Source organism: Phyllostomus hastatus, unplaced genomic scaffold (assembly GCF_019186645.2).
Source record: "Phyllostomus hastatus isolate PE091 unplaced genomic scaffold, TTU_PhHast_1.1 phas_scaffold_585, whole genome shotgun sequence".
NCBI lineage: Eukaryota > Metazoa > Chordata > Mammalia > Chiroptera > Phyllostomidae > Phyllostomus > Phyllostomus hastatus.
Window position 1 is genome coordinate 6,890,105 of NW_025334037.1, and position 17,203 is coordinate 6,907,307.

Sequence of the window (17,203 nt, forward strand, 5' to 3'; positions counted from 1 at the left end):
GACAGAGAGATTCACTGCTGGAAGCAAGGTGTGTCCAGTGCCAATACACTGCTGGGCTCATGCACGCAGACAGGGATGCTGCTGCCCCGCGCCTGCCTCTACGGCAAAGCGGCTGTGCTGCAGGGCTGAGTTGCAGCAGCAGTGCTGAACCTACTTCTCGTTTTCCTCAAAACTAAATGGCATTTATACATACTCCATTTAACTCTATGAAAATACTCTCAAAAATTACTACATGCATTTTTCAAAGAACTATTTTATTGATGACATTAATCAGAGGCAAATTATTTTTCATAACAATAGGTATGGCTATTTAAATGAAATAATTTGGGGTCTTTTGTGGAATGAAGTTTCTGAAATGTATTCTAAATATATTTTATTTAGACCAGGAGTTTTCCACTACGGGTAATTTTGTCCCCCCTCCCCCAAAAGAGGACATTTGACCATGTCCAAAGACACTTCTGCTTGTCACAAAAGTGGGGAGTGCTGCTGGCATCTAAGGAATAGAGGGAGGCCAAATCAGCACCCCCATGACAAAGAATTCCCTGGCCAAAAATGTCAATAGTGCCAAGGTCGAGAACCCCCAACCTAATCTAATAAATCTGAAGTTTCCGTAGCTTTGTGTATCAACCCAGTTGGAAAGGAGTTTAATTTAAGTATGTGAGTTGGCCAATATGCCATCTGAAAACCCTATTGCTTCCTTCTGCTGACCCTCCCATTGTTGTGTGAGGATCTCATATCTGTTACAAAATAGTATATTTGCCCCACATATTTAACGATCGCCCATGATTTAGTTTAAAAGGTATAAAACACATAAGAAAGTTTCTACTCTGTATCAGGAGCTGTGCTAGGTATATTCATATACACATAAGCTTATGTCACTGCAACCCAGATTACTGCTCTCACATTATAGATAAAGCAGCTGAGAGTCAGAGAGGCTGACCAACTTGCCAAACATCACACAGTGGGTAAGTGACACCCCAGTGACTGTTATTCCACATGAGGGTAAATATTTTAAAATTCACTAGTACTTCCTTTACATGCAAAGGAAATTTCTGAATCACTAATGGTTGTTACCACTCAAAGAAAAATTTTCAATCATTAATAATAATTAATGGGGTGAGGAGGGTGACTAGCTTTTTATCATATATCTTTCTGTATTACCTGAATTTTCAGTCAGCATATGTTACTCCCACTTGAAAATAAATAAATAAAAAGACTCAAACAAATCACTGGAGTGTTTCTCAAACTAATTTCAGGACTAACCCTTGACAAAATTGGAAAGTAGGAAATGGCCTGAGGTGTGCATGCCCATTCTTGTTTTTAACCCAATGTCCCAGGCAGCAGCCTTATGCCAAAATTTCTTTACTTGCCCAGGTCCCCAAAAAGGATCTTACAAAGTTATTTACACTGAGATTAAGTATGCTGTTATTTCATTGTGTTTTCACTGAGCAGAAAGCAGTATCTGAGATCAAAAGAACGACTCTGTGTTTATCTCTAGCATCAGAGGGGTAGGAGAGGTTTGGGGACAAGGCTTGTCTTTTCTTGTGGTCCTGACCATCTATTCAGGCAGGGCTGAATGCACCGGCAAGGACCGAGCCCTTAATGGGGAACAAGGCACTTGACTGAACATATCCCAGGGCCTGGCGTGTGTCTGACAAGTCCCAAGTATATAAGTGCTTATGGCTTAATAGGCGTCTTAGACTCACCATTTCCCTGGATAGCCTTTCTCCTATCTGATCTGAAAGTTCTGTGAAGAGGGATCAATCAAGTCAGAGTATCCAAAAATGATTAATTTTAAATAGTATACACACACATACCACACACATGCACACACACATATTTAATGTTAACATCAGAAACTCAATGCAGAAAGAACTTAAAAGTTTAATTTTTTATTAAGCTATGGGAAGTCAACACTTCCAGAGCTAAACTTCATAATCTGGGTGAGAACTTTGGTTGCAGATATGCCTTGAGAGTTCCATCATATGCCCATCCTCTCACACCCCTTTCCAGTCCCCACTACCCCCCCACCCCCATTTCCTGGTATGGCTAGAAGGTATAGATAACAACGAGAGGTTGATTCAACATGAGCAATGGCTCTGTATCCCACTAATTGGTTGACTTGTGTCCTCAAATAGGTATATGCAAATTCCAACCCTTGGTGTCTGAAAATGGGGCCTTTTTTTTGGAAATAGCATCTTTGTAGATATAATCAAGTTAAAATAAGGTCATCCTGGATTAGGGGGGACCCCAAATCCAATGACTAATGTCCTTCTAAGAAGAATGAGATTTGGAGATTTGGGGACACAGAAGACAGCCATGTGAATGAACAGGGATGCAGAAATTGGAATGATGCAGCAACAAGCCAAGGGATGATGGCAAGGACCGTTCATTCACCAGACCATCAGAATTTTTTACCCAGTGCACTACGAAAGCCTCTCAACTGGTCTTCCTCTTTCCAGTCTTAACTTCCTATAGTCCATTCTCACACGTTAGAATAATCTTTTTACGGGTAAATCATATCCTGTCAATGCTCTGGACAAAACCTGCGCAAGGGTTCCTATCACAGAGTAAAATGTAAAGCCTTTTCAGGGCCAGCAAGGTCTAACATGCTCTGTCCCAGGTTTTCCCTCCTCTTATGCCGCACCTGCCACACTGGCCTCTACACTCCAAGGGCCTCTGCGCGTGATGTTCCCACTGCGGATGTTCTTCCTCCCACCCTTCGCCGGGCCCGCCTGCACTATGACTCTGTTCATACCTCTGCTCAGTGTCGCTTTCTCAGAGAGTCCTTACCACCCCGTCTCAAAGAGCAAATCCAGACTCCCTATTCCCTGAGCTTGCTTCAATTTTTCTCATGGCATTTATTCACCTCTTCATACTACTGATACTACATTATGCATTTAACATTTTTTTGGTCATCTTTGTTCCCTTATTAGAATGTCAGCTCTATGAGAGCAGGGGTTTTTATCTGATTTGTTTACTGTTGTATCTCCAGTGCCTAAGACAGTATCTATTATAGAATAAGCACTTGATAAATATTTGTTGAACCAAGAAAAATAAAGTCAACGAATGCATTTTGTAAGCTACTTTGTTTTATATTTTTTGCTCTGGCTGATAGGAAGCTTAGTAATAAATTCAATCGTGAGTCAGTAATTTATTAGCTCCTTTTTAAATATTCTTTTATTCGTATTCTAATAACCTCACGTATCCCCTTTATTATATTTCTAAATCTTCTGGAATGGGCCGGGAAGGCACCAACAGACAGGTAGGTCGGGTGCCTGGTTAGGTGCCTGGTTGGGCATCTGGGAGCATCCCACGTAGGTGGGAAAAGGCGGGTTAGTTCACTAGCAGTAATTCCTGAATGTGACACAACACAGCCCTCAAGCTAGAACACACGTCTTTGTCTGCAGGTTGATGTTTGAGAGCCTGGGAGAAGCCAGGTGAGAATGAGCCAACGGGTCTAGCAGAGCCAGTGAAGGAGACGAGCGAGTTTTACCTTCTCATTCCTGCAGTTGTTCAGCCCCATATTATTCATGGAGGACAGTTTCCCATCAACACCATGTGGCTGTTGCTGTTGCTGCTCCCGCTGGATCTGTTCTCGCATCTTCCGAGCCTCCTGAATGGCTTTCATCACTGTGTCCTGATCCCCAAACAGGGCAGGGGAGTTGAGACTGGACAGGATATCTGCATACACAGGATGCATTATCAGAGGCTTGTGCGATGAGAATCTTTAAAAAAACACTGCTGCTCTCTACCTCCCTGTAGAATGCTGCATTCCCCACACAAGGAAGGGGCATGTTTGCTAGTCAAAAAATCACAATGCTGTGCATAGAGCACAGAAAGCTAGGGCAACAAAGCTGTGCTGTTTTCCCGTTGTTGTTGTTTTTGGTGTTTTGTTTTGTTTTATTAGCTCCTGGAGGATACCCTAGCACTTCGGTTTATCTGGACTTGTCACAGACGAAGGTTCCTAGATTCCAATGATGTGTATATATTTATCTGTTCTGGATACATCTGACACTCAGTGGGACAGTGGTGGGGAAGCAGGGGTGGGAGAGGGACGGAGATATCTGCTCAGGCTGCTCATTATATTTAGCATGCTAATTCAGGAAAGCTGTTTCTGGCCTAGCAAAGCTACATGTGTGCTTCAGTGACATGTGTATCTGTGTGTTCATACGTCCACTGCAGGAGAGAGGGGGCAGGAAGGAATACACCACACTCTCCGTTCCCCGCTCACTGGCTGGTTAATGAAGCATTCTACTCATCATGCTGCCTCAGTTATTTACCAAGAGAATGACAACCATTCCCTGCCCCCAGCCCACACACCCACTGCTCTCAGCCTCCTGTCTTCATGGTAGCGAGACTAGGAGTGGGAATGAGTTTCACATAAGTACAGTGCTTCAAATAAAGTGACAATAAATATTTACTCTCATTATGTTCCATGCAACACAGTGGGAAAAAACTCAAAATTAAACTGACTAATCTTCCTTCATATCTTGCTTTATACTGTAAGTTAAAATAAATACTTTAGATAAGCTTTTCCAGTTTTAGAGAAAAAGAGGACAATTGCTTGCTGACTGGTAGATTTCAGCTGCTGTGGTAAAGTTTCACATGACCCACTTGTTTGTCTCCTGTGTGAGCATTTCATGGCACGTGTCTGTATGTGCATGCACACACATGTGCATGTGTCTTTGAGTTTAGAAAATGCTCCCAAAGCTATCTATGGAAAAGTTTTTAAAGCCAATAAGTTATAGAAATCTGTATCTTTTGCTCTGGAGCTTTCTTGATGCAAAAAAAAATCTATATTGTCTGGATCACAAAGCTATGATTTCAGTCCACTGCTAGCTCATGACCTAAGACATATGCTCTGCTGAAGTATAAACTTCCTAAGAGCAGGGCTAGTGACATAGTCATCTTTGTCACTCACAATGCTCAGTAAAGCAAACAAATGCTTTCCCAACAAAATTCAGAAGTGGATTATAGGAGGGCCATTTCAAGATCAGGTCTATTATTTACTTGGGTGGGTGTTTTCCTCATCTCACCATGCCCAACAATCCAGGGATCACATTCATACACTAGAACTCATTCATTTCTCTCTTCCACTGCAAAACCACTGACGTGGGCTGGAAATCTCCAGGCCCCCAAAAGAGGCATCCTGACTCAAAATGAGAATAGGCTACTGTGTGGTTTTTAATGTGCAAATGGCAGTGAAGAAGATTTACCTCTCCTCATCAGAAGGCACATTTAGACTCAGAACAGTTAAGCAAATATTCCAACTGTGAGTTCATAAAAACAGCACTGAGTTAGTTACGTATGAAAGGACCTGGATTTAGTCTGAGCTCTGCTGACTACATAGCTACATAGCTATGGGCAAGGCATCTTCCCTGTAGGAACCACAATTTACATACAATAAGGGTAATAATACCACAACACCTAACTCAGGAATATTGTGAAAAAATCAAATGAGATAAGAGAGGCAAAAATGTTAAACTGAAAATGACTACATTTACCCATTATTTAATTATTATAAGCATTTCAGGCTGCAAGGCTCAGTAACACAAGGAAGGGAACATGGTGAAGAAATGCTAGTTCTAGTCCCTAATCCCTTTGAATTTCTGTGTCTTCATTTAAAAATTAAGAGACTTAAAGAGTACAGTAACAACGAAGTGATGAAGCTACTGACGAGTGCTCTCACACTGACTGCTCCAGTGCACGTGCGTAGGGAAATGTGTTGTATTCATTCAGCGCGGCCTTTCTAAACCTCACGCCTTTGGGGTGCCAGGCGACATGTTAGGCACTTTATGTGCATTGTTCTCTTTTAATTCTCATAACAGCCTAGGAGCTAGGAAATAATATTCCCCCTTTTGAAGATTAGGAAACTGAATTTTGAAAGATTAAATAACTTTCCCAGGATTATATAGCTAGTAAGTAAAGGCTCCTAGTCCAAGTCTGTCTGATACCAAAATCCATGTTTCTTCCACTACACTTCTCACCCTGGCCATGTGACTATTCCTAGAGATACCTGGCAGTATGTCAGCGAGTCGACGAAGCCAGAGGATCATCATGGAACATCTTATTAGATTTCAATTTTACTTCATGTTATGTCATTGAAATGTGTCACTCATATTTGTCATAATGAAGACTAGTAGATTAGATGTAAAATTCACATACATCTTAAAAAGAAAATATAAAATTTAAAAGGAATGTTGAACTTTTGGTAGGCAGCTTAAGGCCAGGGTCCCTTTAGGCCTTTGGAGGGCTCATGGTTACTCTTCCTGCCCAGAGTCACTTTAGCAGCAAAGCACCAACCAAACAGAAATGTGCAAGTCTCTGATCTGCCGGATCTTACCCATCATCATCTAAAGAACCCATCCCGGCAAAATTTATGCTGTGGCCTTTTCTAAAAGTTCTAATCACCCCAAAGACACCAAACTGGGTTATGCTTCAGTAGAACAGATTTACATTTTTTTCCTCTTGGACTAAGGAACATTTTGGAAATAAGGATCAGTCACCACTCAACAGGTTTGCTTTCTTTTACCTAATTCATAAGTCTCTTCCTGGTGTTGACCTTTCCATTTACCTAAAGAGGATCCCCTTCCCAAGCTTCCTCCAATGGGGCTGGGGATGCTGCTCTTGTTGGGCAGGTTGACAGGGCTGGTTTTGCTGGCTGGAAAGAGGCTCTGGGTGGGCGAGGTTGGGGACTTTACAGGCTCGGCTGTCTTGGGTCGGGATGAGAGATTCAGCGGCTGTGCTGCTGCTTCATCCTACAAGAGTTTAACATAAATAATTATCTTAAAAAAAGACAAATGAAGCACATTATCACTTAGTAAGCCACAGTTATTTTACACCTCAGAGACAATGCCACATTCTCCTACAATCATAACAAAAGAAGCTAATTATCTACCTCCTTGAAGATTCATCAGAAGGAAACCTCATTAATTTCCCTGTGTTATGCTTCTATTTACATTAACTGTGTAGTTGGATCATTCTTTTTTGCCAAATTAAAATCTGAATTAGCTCACATTACAGCTTAATTTCCTAATGTGTTTTCAGGGATCTAAATTAACCTAGGGCATTTACAAAGAATTATTTAAAATTTCAGCAGCTCTGTAGTGCTTTTGTGTTATTCTCTCTAAAAAGTTCTTGGAACTATAAATAGACTCTGCAGCTAATTTTTTAATATATATTTTAAATCAAACAATTGCAAGGACTTTAAAAATGGAAACACGGAAGGCCTTCTTCTGACTCCCTGGCCCTCTGCCCAGGGAGCCGCATGCCACAGCCTGGCTTCTGTGTGGCTTTCTGGGTGTGGGCACTCTTCATGGTCTATGTTCTGGTCTCTACCCATGTTTAAAATTAATTTTTGCAAAGAGCTAGCACACATTATAATTATGTTTTACATACCATGCTATATGCAATTTATTTCTCATGTCTAAAGTGATGTCTCTTTATATCTTCGCTCCATATATTTACAGAATGTCTATTTTAAGATGCCCGTCCTTCGCTGAGCACAGTGTTCAAATATCTTGCTTGTAACTCTAGTTTAACCAGAAGCTTGAAAGCTAAGCTCCTTGCCTCTATTTGGTCTCATTTATCCTGCTATCAAATACCCATAACAACCCTTCCATCATGCTAGAAATTTATTTGTAATATGAGTATATTCATTTAAATGTTCAGTTTTAAGATCTGCATTATTGTGTTCTAAAATAAAATTGTCAGCAAATGTTAATTTCTGTTTTGCTTCTGAGGAGGCACAGAGAATTTGCTTTGAATGTTACTGTTTAAAACACAGTAGAGCTTGGAAATAGAACATTCTTCCCTTTGGCATACCTGTGACCTCTCTGGGGCTCCATTCTTCATCTGTAGGGAAAAAAGGGGTCTAATTCTAGCTGATCTCTAGGGTCTCTTCCAGCGTTAGTGGTCATTGTTTAAGAGGAAACAAAAACGGATGCCAGAAACTACTACTCAGGAAGGAGAACTAGAAAAAAATATATGACATTCAACAGAGGAGCCATTATGTACCAAGCACTGTGCTAAACATTTTCATACATATTAGTTCATTTCACTATCAATAAATCTATGAAGGTGGACAGTAGTGTTCTAAACTTGCTAAGAAAGATGGGTCGGAGTGAGAAAATCATTACCCAAAGCTATACTTGGAGGGGCGTAATTCGAATTCTAATTTATCGGACTCCAATGCCCAGGGTCCTTTACTAGTATACTATCCGGGAGAATAAGGCATTTGAGAATGTAGTGATGCCCTACAGTTCTCTGTTTTTGTTTTGCTTTGTTTTTGTCATGGTAGGTAATGGGTAATGGGCACATATATGTATGTTGCAATGTTCTTTTATTTACATCTAGACATCGGATAGGTTCTTAGTTAATACAGTTATATGTATTATGAATGTCAAAATTATCCAATATGCTTAATTACAACTCAAAGGATATTTAGACTAGTTAGTTCCTTTATTTAAATTTAAATTATAGTGATTAATATGCTACATATCTAGTTAGTCTTCTCCATGTTTCTTTATTTTGGGGTTCACTGAGCTTCTCAGATATGAGTTCAGAGTTTTCTTCAAATTTGGAAAACTGCCAGCTATTACTTCTTCAAATAGTTTTCTGTTGCTTCATTATTCTTCCAGGGTTTCAGTTGCATGTATCATCAGGCCATCTCGGACAGTTTCATTGTTATGCGATCAAAATCCCTACTCTTCTGTAATGCCTAATTTGTCGTTAACCTCAATTGAATACTAATCCAGTTTCATTTCAAGCACTGAATTCTTCATCTCCAGACATTCAATTTAGGTCTTCCATGTCTTCACTTGTAATTCTATGTTTTTCTCTACCTTCTTAAACATATGGAGTTTATAACATATGGTTTCATTCAGCTTTGAATATATTCCAACTGATTTATTTTTATAATTTAATAATTTCCAGTTCCATAAACAATCTCACTGGGGTTGGAAGCACCTATTGATTCCAAATCATGGAAATCCCTTTCTGCAGTGGCAGACCTGCTACTGGTCCTCACAGCCTGCCCTGGCCAGACGGAAATTCTATGGGCATTTTTTAGGGAGCAGATTTGCCTATTGTAAGTCTCTTATAACAGCTGTTTTTACTGGCTTATCTACTAATTCTATCATCTGTGTGATTTTGGGGTCTGTTTCTCTAGATTGTTTTCTCCTCATTATTGTTCAAATTTTCTAGATTATATGAAAGGCTGATAATTACTGAATGGATGCTACATATTGTGACCTTTACATTGCTGGGCATTGGAGTTTGTGTATTCCTTTAAATACCTGTAAACTTTTTTGGAGACACAAGTAATTTGCTCATTTCTAGACATACTTTTAAGCTTGGTTAAGCAGGTCCAGAGCTGCTCTTAACCTAGGGATAATTTGGCTCTACTACTGAGGTCACAGCCCTCTGGGGATTCTACTTGCTGAGCCATATATCAGGAGAACTTTCTACTCTGGCTAGTGGGAATATAAACAATTCTCAGTCCTTTGTGAATCTTCACCTGTTTTGCTTGCTATTCCTATATTTTTTCCTGATACTAGATAGTTTCCTCACATACATATGCTAATCAATACTCAGCTAAATTTGGGGAAACTTCTGTAGATCTTCAAAGTAATCTCTCTGGGGGCAGCTCTGTCCTCTCTGGCACTCTACCCCACTTATTCCTTCTACCTTAGCTTCCCTAAACTCTGAGCTCTATCTTTTCTCAGGGAGGCTGCCAAACTCCATGTGTACCCCTCCCTGCACTATTGCCTAGAAATTCCCTCTAGATAGTGAGCTGAAACAACTGTAGTGCCCACCTCACTTGTTTCTCTTTAGTCAGGGAGTACTGTCCTCTACTCCTATTGTAAATGTCTGAAAACCATTGTTTTATACATTTTGTCCTGAGTTTTAGTTGTTTAAGCTGGCAGAGTAAATCTGGTCCTTGTTCCTCCACCATGGTGGAAGACGGTAACCCTCTAGGTTGATTGTTCAGATCTCTCCTGGTATCCAACTAACTACTTCAGTCCCAAACCCTACTACCACCACCACCATCCTCTTTATGAGTCAGATTATCATCATCATAATCACTATGCTAACTAACATTTATGGAATACTCACTATATGCTAGAGGGTGCATTATCTCATTTAAGACCCATAATAATATTGACTTTCATTTTAGAGAGGAGAAAATTAAGGCTGAAAAAAGTTAAGTTTCCCAACATGATATGGAGGATAAATATGGTAGAACTGATATTTGAACAGAAACATCTGCCTTCTGATGTTAATTATAGCAAATAAAAATTCTGGGTGAAAGGAGGCACATAAAAAAATTTGTGTTTATTTTTGTTACCTTCAGCAAACTATGCCCTTTGTGATGTGGACATGTTATATACACAGGGAAGGCAATGACTACAGACAGAAACATGAGATATTTTAGTGACCATATTTCTTTCAATTAGAAAATTATAAGACTGTTCTCAGAACTTCTTCAATAATAGATAGGAGCTATTTTTAAAATTTAAAACATTTGTTTTCTGTCTTTGTCTATATATTTTTACCCATACAATAAACAATCTAGTACATATAAGGAATGCTTCCTTTGTTATTAACATAAAATATAGTCAGGTCAAATTATATAGAGAACACCCTAAGAATTTGCATGTGGTCAAGTGAGTAATAAAATTCAGCTGGCCCACAAAGCTGGAATGGTAAAAGCAGATATAAACTTAAATTTAACCAGGGAACATTTTACTCATCCAGTAAAGACTTGGTTTGGTGCGGTTCCATTTGGCCAACTCCCTTACAAAATGACTTTTTCATGTTAAAATATCTAATACTCAATGCCTCAAGTCACTGATGTTTGACATGCTCATACTCAACAACAATTAAACAAAGTGCTTCAGTCTGAGTTGTAATGTCCTGACTCTTATTCACTAATAGAAACTCTTGGAACACAAAAAAGTCTATTACCATAATCATGCTATCTTAGCAAATGTGAACAGTACATGGTCATATCTCAGTATTTCTAACAACAAAGCAGAAATGTCCATCTACTTGTTTGGAGAATCTGAAAGCCTTTGGGGCACAGGAGGAATTGTCCTTCTTATTGATGTTTACTTTTCTTATTTTTGGTATTTGGGATTCATATTTTTTAAAGGCCTTTCTGAAATTTCAAAATTTCTATCTGAAAATATTAGAAAATAAAATTATTTCAGTGAGTTTGTAGCATTCAATGGTTTTTGTTGATCTTTAGATATTTTCCATGCAAAAGTATTTTCACATGGAAAGTATCTAACGCTATTTTAGAGATATCTAAGATACTTAAGAATTGCAAACTTTTTTCCAATGCAGTACTTTGGGCACTCTATAGTAATACATCTGTGCTTGGCATACCCCTCTAAGAAGATGTCAATTATATAAAACAATTATTTTCTAAACCATTTGAATTTGTTAATTCAATATAGGAAAGGAAGGCAATCATAAAAACCAACCAGTACCACCTGTAGGTACCAGCTGCAGCACAAAGTTGAAATGGATCATCAATTTCCCTTCATCGCCAAGTACCTCCTGGCTGCCCCACTCTAAGGCACTGAAAATCAGTGAGGAAAGGTATCTCTCATGTCCTAGCCATAACTTGGGGGAGCCTGTTTATCTTATCACAACCTATATGGCATCGATGCATGATACCACTCATTCCTCAGAGCCCACATTTAGAACTATTTTTATAGGGGAGACCTTTATCAACAAACCACATAACATCCAGCATTAGGCTTTTTTTGTTGTTGTTCCCTTTTTAAAATCTAATCTTTTGAGATCTTCCTTCTCTGGTAGTGTAAGTTGGCTCCCCACCTGTTTAAGAAACTTAGAGAGAAATGTCACAAGTCTATGACAAACACTGGTAATAAAACCATGGCCATTCATGCCAATGAACATTAAAAAATAAAAGCTAGAATCCAAAGGGGAAAAACTCTTGAGAAGTGAGTTTGCAGATTTAGGTAAAGATTTCACAATATGGCACTATTGTTATCAAAAGGGAAACACCTGTTTCTCAGTGCTCAATCATGAAATTTACCATAAAGAGGAGCATTTGGGGGATCTTTTATGTTGCTATGCTTCCTGCCATTTACTCCTGACACAGCCTGGTTCACTACCTTTCTTGTGAAGCTATTTTCCAAACTGTTTCCACAACTCTGCAAAGCAAGTACCTTAACTTGAGTTACAGGGCTGGTCCCTCTCTTTTCATTTTTTATCCCGGTAGGTGAGACTGCCCCTGCTGTGTTTGGTGGCTGTGGAGTTGATGGTATCTTTGCTCCAGGTGACACCTGCATGCTGGCCAGCTGAGCGGCATAGAGCTGCTGCAAAACAGGCAAGACAAACATTATCTCTTTAAATGCAGCTGAAATGGCATTTCAAAAAAAACTTACCGTATTGTTAGAGAGCTATTTCTCTGACAGCTTTGCAATTTCTCTTTCACCACTTTATTACAGAGGGAAATAAGAGAGACCAAATAATGTAACAGAAAAAATGAGTACTGGTAGGGGAATCACTGTTCTGTTCCTGGTCCTTCTAGCAAAAGTGTATGGCCCTAAACAAAGGACTCAATTGCTCTAGAACTCAGTTTCTTCAATTGTACAAAAAAGGAATTTGACTAAATGGTCTCAAAGATTCTTTCCAGTACCCAAAATATTTATAAAAAGTTTTTTAAAAGTTGGTATGCCCATTCGTGTAATTTTAATATTCATGAACTAAGAAACTAATCTGGACTTTGCTAGGGATTCCTACAAGAATGTTGTTCCTGTTCAGTACTGACCAAGCTTCTGCAGGACTGCTGATGCTTCTGCTTGGTGCCAGTGCTGCCCTCCAGACCCCTGAGCCCAGCGGGAGTTGCTGTGTTCTCAGGGCCTTAGTTCTAGGCAGTGCATAGTCCTCAAGAGAACACAGCCAGATTTGTGAAAAATAAAATAGAATAAAAATCAAGCTTCTTTCTTGTAGCACAAGAGATTATTAGCTTTTTTGGGTGAAACTGGTGATACGTGAATGTATAGATCTGCTGGTTGACCATAAAGAGAACTCATATACCTCAATTTTAACACCACTTAATTCATGAAAACTTCATTCAAATATTTTCTTTCCTTCTTATCATCAAGACTAAGCCATTACCTCGATAGTCATATTTCTATCATAATGAATAGAAGGCTTCCTAGTTTCATCAGCCACAGAGAAAATAGCTCAAACTTTACCACATTAGTAGGGGAGAGAAAAACAGGTGGTTTATATGTGATTTCCAGCATTACTATCATTCAGATGGACAAATAAAAAAATTACAGTAATCAAAAACAGACCTTTCAGCACATGTAATTAAATGAAAGCTTAATAAAGAATAATTTGCAAGAGCCAGATGTGCTTATGTCATGATTGTTGCTTTCTTTGGAACAATTTTTCTAATATAACAAGCCTCTAAAGAAATTAAAGTTCCATAATTCTGTGTGTGCAATGACTCGGTGGCAAGAAAAGTTCACAAGAAAGAGTCAGTCAGACTGCTAAAACTTAGGGGGGTAAAGGGCCTGCCTTTTTTTTTTGTTTCTTTTTTACTATGTTGTACCCTTTTCCTTTGAAATTCAGCCAGGTGTCTTCAAAAGAGGGGCAAGTGAAGCTCCTGAAAATTTTCTGCTTCAGGTAAGCCAGTGAAGAAAAGTTTTATGAAGAGTAGAGATGGTAGAAAATTGAAAAAGCATTGGCTGTATAGCTGGTGTCATGACCAGTATGCCCTACTGTGGAGTATCAAAGAGTCATGAGAACTTAGGGAGGCAAGAGATCTTCGACATCATTTATGCCTTCATTTTACCTCAATAATTCACAAGATCAGAAGAAAGGCAATTTTACTCAATCTCAAATCCTTCAAGAAACATAAGCTAGTAAAAAAAAACAAACAGAAAAAAACAAGTCTTTGGAAACAAATCCATTTTTTTTAAAAGCTAACTAAATTCAGAAATCCTTCAGATCGATTGCTTTTTAGAAATAGAGTAGTGTTCATTGTGGCCTCTAAAGCTTTGATAATCACTTAGTTTATACCTCTGTCTAGTGAGTTGTACCTAAAAGAAGCAAGACCCCATGAATTCTGAGAGTCCTCAGAGTTGTGACATCTAGGAGTTCCTTGGGAATTGTGATTACTTATACATTAGAGGCACAAAGACGTGTGGTCGTATTCCATATAACTCAGAGATCTGGGTAAACAGAACTGCAAGCTACCAGGTAAAATTTAGTAGAAAGAGACTTGAAATAAAAACCAGAAAATGTAAACACAGAGGCACTCGTGAAAGTTAAATTTTTACATTCTGTCTAACAAACTATATTATTTTAGATACAAGTATCATGCTTTTCAGACTGAAGACTTTAGGTTTGACTTGGATAAAAAGAATCCTACTTGTTAAACAGATACAGGTTTAGAAAACAATGTCACAGCTCACCTTCTAACCTAACATCAACTGAATATGCTTTATATGCAAGCGTCTATGTTAGTCACTAACCAGGATTCAAAGTCTTGGAACAAGCATATGGCTCTGGAGATGTAAGGTCCAGATCCTTAACATGTGTCTGGCACCTTCCTTACGGTGCTTATCACATTTTTTAACCTTGTGTTTAGTTATGCACATGTCTTATCATCTTTGATGCACTGTAAACTTATTGAAGCCCTGATCAACCTAATTAGCTTTGAATGCCTAACATCAAGCATAGTGCCTAGCTTCAAGGATAATGCCTTACAAATAAAAGATAACCAGTCGATATTTTATGAATTAACATACAGTATGTAAAAGTCACTGGATGTTAGGAAGGAGAATTACTCTCTCTGTTTAAATGAGGCAACAGAAGTGGCATAGGATTCTACTTACTATTTGTGTAATGAATAATTTTATGATGTTGAGTTTTTTAAAAAATAAATTCAGTACAAATTAAATTATATCATTTCAAAAAACATGATCATTTGAAGTTGTTTGTTAAGATGTTGTTGACTAGACATCTGCTCAGTAACTGCCAGCTTCCCTGACTGGTCAAACTTGTCTAATACAAATGATACTGCCTAAGCCATAACTACAAAGTAGTACCAATTTTTCTTTTCAGTCCAGTTACTTATAAATTTAAAGTTTCTCTAAATGCTGCTGTATCCTTTTTTGAAAGAAGACAAAATATTAGTTATTCAAAACTATTAGTTTTAGTTAGAAAACTCCTCTACAGACCAATGGTTTAAAAAAAAGGTGAGCCCTGACTGGTGCAGCTCAGTGGGTTGGGTGTTGTCCTGCAAAGTGAAAGGTCACCAGTTTGAATCCCGGTAAGGGCACATGCCTAGGTTACAGGCCAGATCCCTGGTTGGGAGCATGTTAGAGGCAACTGATTTATGTTTCTCTGGCACATGGATGCTTCTCTCCTTCCCCTTTCCTCTCTATAAAAATAAATAAATAAAATCATTTTAAAAAAGTTAAATTCTGACTATCATATAAGAGTTTACAACATGTAGGATTCTCAGATCATAGTTCATAGTCATAATGATGATGATAATAAATAGTCATTTCAAACAATAGTTAAGGTTTAAAAAAATCAACAATGAACTAAAGGTTCTAACAGACTTAGCCAAATTCCTAGAAACATTTAAACTTTGGTGAAGACTGTTTTTGTAAATACAGATTGTTGTATTTTGATTTTTAAAAAAATGTTCAGTTATGTTTGGGATATTGAATTGTTTATCCAAGATATATCAAATAAATGCAGTGCATACATGTCAAAATGAGCATAGCTAAATATTTTTCAAAATTATAAAATCACTCACATTTTTATAGGGGCACTTTCAGAAATGCTTTCACTACTTTATGGCTAAAACTATTCCACCTACTTTCAGTTTTAATAAAGTAGTCAGCATTAAAATTTTGGTAAGTGGACCATTGACATACTTAGCACCTAGAATTGAAAGGGCCTTAGCAGATCGTTTAGTCTAGTCTGACCTCCTCATCCTACTGATGAGCTGAGGTCTGGAGAACAGAAGTAGCATGGCCAAGATCACATAACTACTGAGCACTAGCTCTCACTCCAATGTTATTATTAAAAGTACAAATGGATGTATGATGAACCAGCCTTTGCACATTTCCAACGTTGATGATTTGTTTGATGACAAATCTTTATTAAATGCTTACTATTAACTAAACACTTTGCTAAAAACAAGCAACTCAGAAATAATCCCTGCTTTAATGGAGCTAGAAAGAGAAACATATTAAATAAATGCTTAGACAGTAACTATAAATTATGGTTAAGGTAAATGCTGAGAAAGAAAAATACAGAATGTGAAGAGACCATCCAATAAGGGCATTTAACATAGTCTAGAGGATCTGAACAGCTTCTCTAAGGAAGTAGTATTTTAAGTAAGAATTACCCAGGTGGAAAGGTTGATAAAGAACATTTTAGAAAGAAGAAACATCAACTGTTATGGCTATGAGGTAGAAAAGAAGGGAACATTTTTGAGGGACTTTAAAAAGACCAATGTGGCAAGATGGCGACAGGTACAAGAAGAGGCTGGAGAGGAGGAGGGCCTTAGAGCCACACTAAGACTTTGAGACGCTGCCCCCAGATACAAGTGTCTGCAAAGAGGAACAAACCGAAACCAAGACACAAAGAAGATTTCTACAGTTCACCATGAATCACTGCCAGTCTCTTAAATAAATCTGATTAAGAGAGTCCTAAGAAGGTCTCACAATACACAAATATATACCTCTGATAATGTTTCTAGAGTTTTGTGTTCTGACTCTAGCCTTAAAAGAAAACCTGTCTTGAATTTGAATCCAAGTGACACTTTTAACAACTAAGCTGCTTAGATTCAACACAAAACAGTAGGTGTAACGAACCGAACAGCCTTATGGTAAAATACTTGAGTGTCTTCCAATATGCACACTGTCTACGGTCAGGACCTGAGAAACATTTTGTGTCAGAGTCATCTTATGACACTGTTATATTTGGGAAGAGAGGCATGATTTTCCTCCATAACAGCCAAATTCATGTCAAATTATTATGGGTAGTATCACAATGTATCTGATATTTACCATAACATGAAATATATGTGTGGGGGGGGCGGTATATGGCCTACTTTCTATGATAAAATCATGTATTGTCTCCAAAGGAGAGTACTAAAGGAAAAAACGGGCAAAGCCTTTTCTTCTCA

The 17,203-nt window shown here is 38.4% G+C and overlaps 1 protein-coding gene across 5 annotated transcripts in view; it reads right to left on the reverse strand.

Annotated features, from left to right (window-relative positions):
- SOX6 (SRY-box transcription factor 6) overlaps positions 1 to 17,203 on the reverse strand; it is a 607,033-nt gene that overhangs the window by 73,162 nt on the left and 516,668 nt on the right. For all 5 annotated transcript variants that reach the window (XM_045825240.1, XM_045825238.1, XM_045825237.1 and 2 more), the window contains 3 exons: positions 12,207 to 12,356; positions 6,578 to 6,761; positions 3,497 to 3,684 (listed from right to left, as the gene is read on the reverse strand). In XM_045825240.1, the coding sequence (XP_045681196.1) occupies positions 3,497 to 3,684; positions 6,578 to 6,761; positions 12,207 to 12,356 (522 nt within the window). The remainder of the gene's footprint in view (positions 1 to 3,496; positions 3,685 to 6,577; positions 6,762 to 12,206; positions 12,357 to 17,203) is intronic.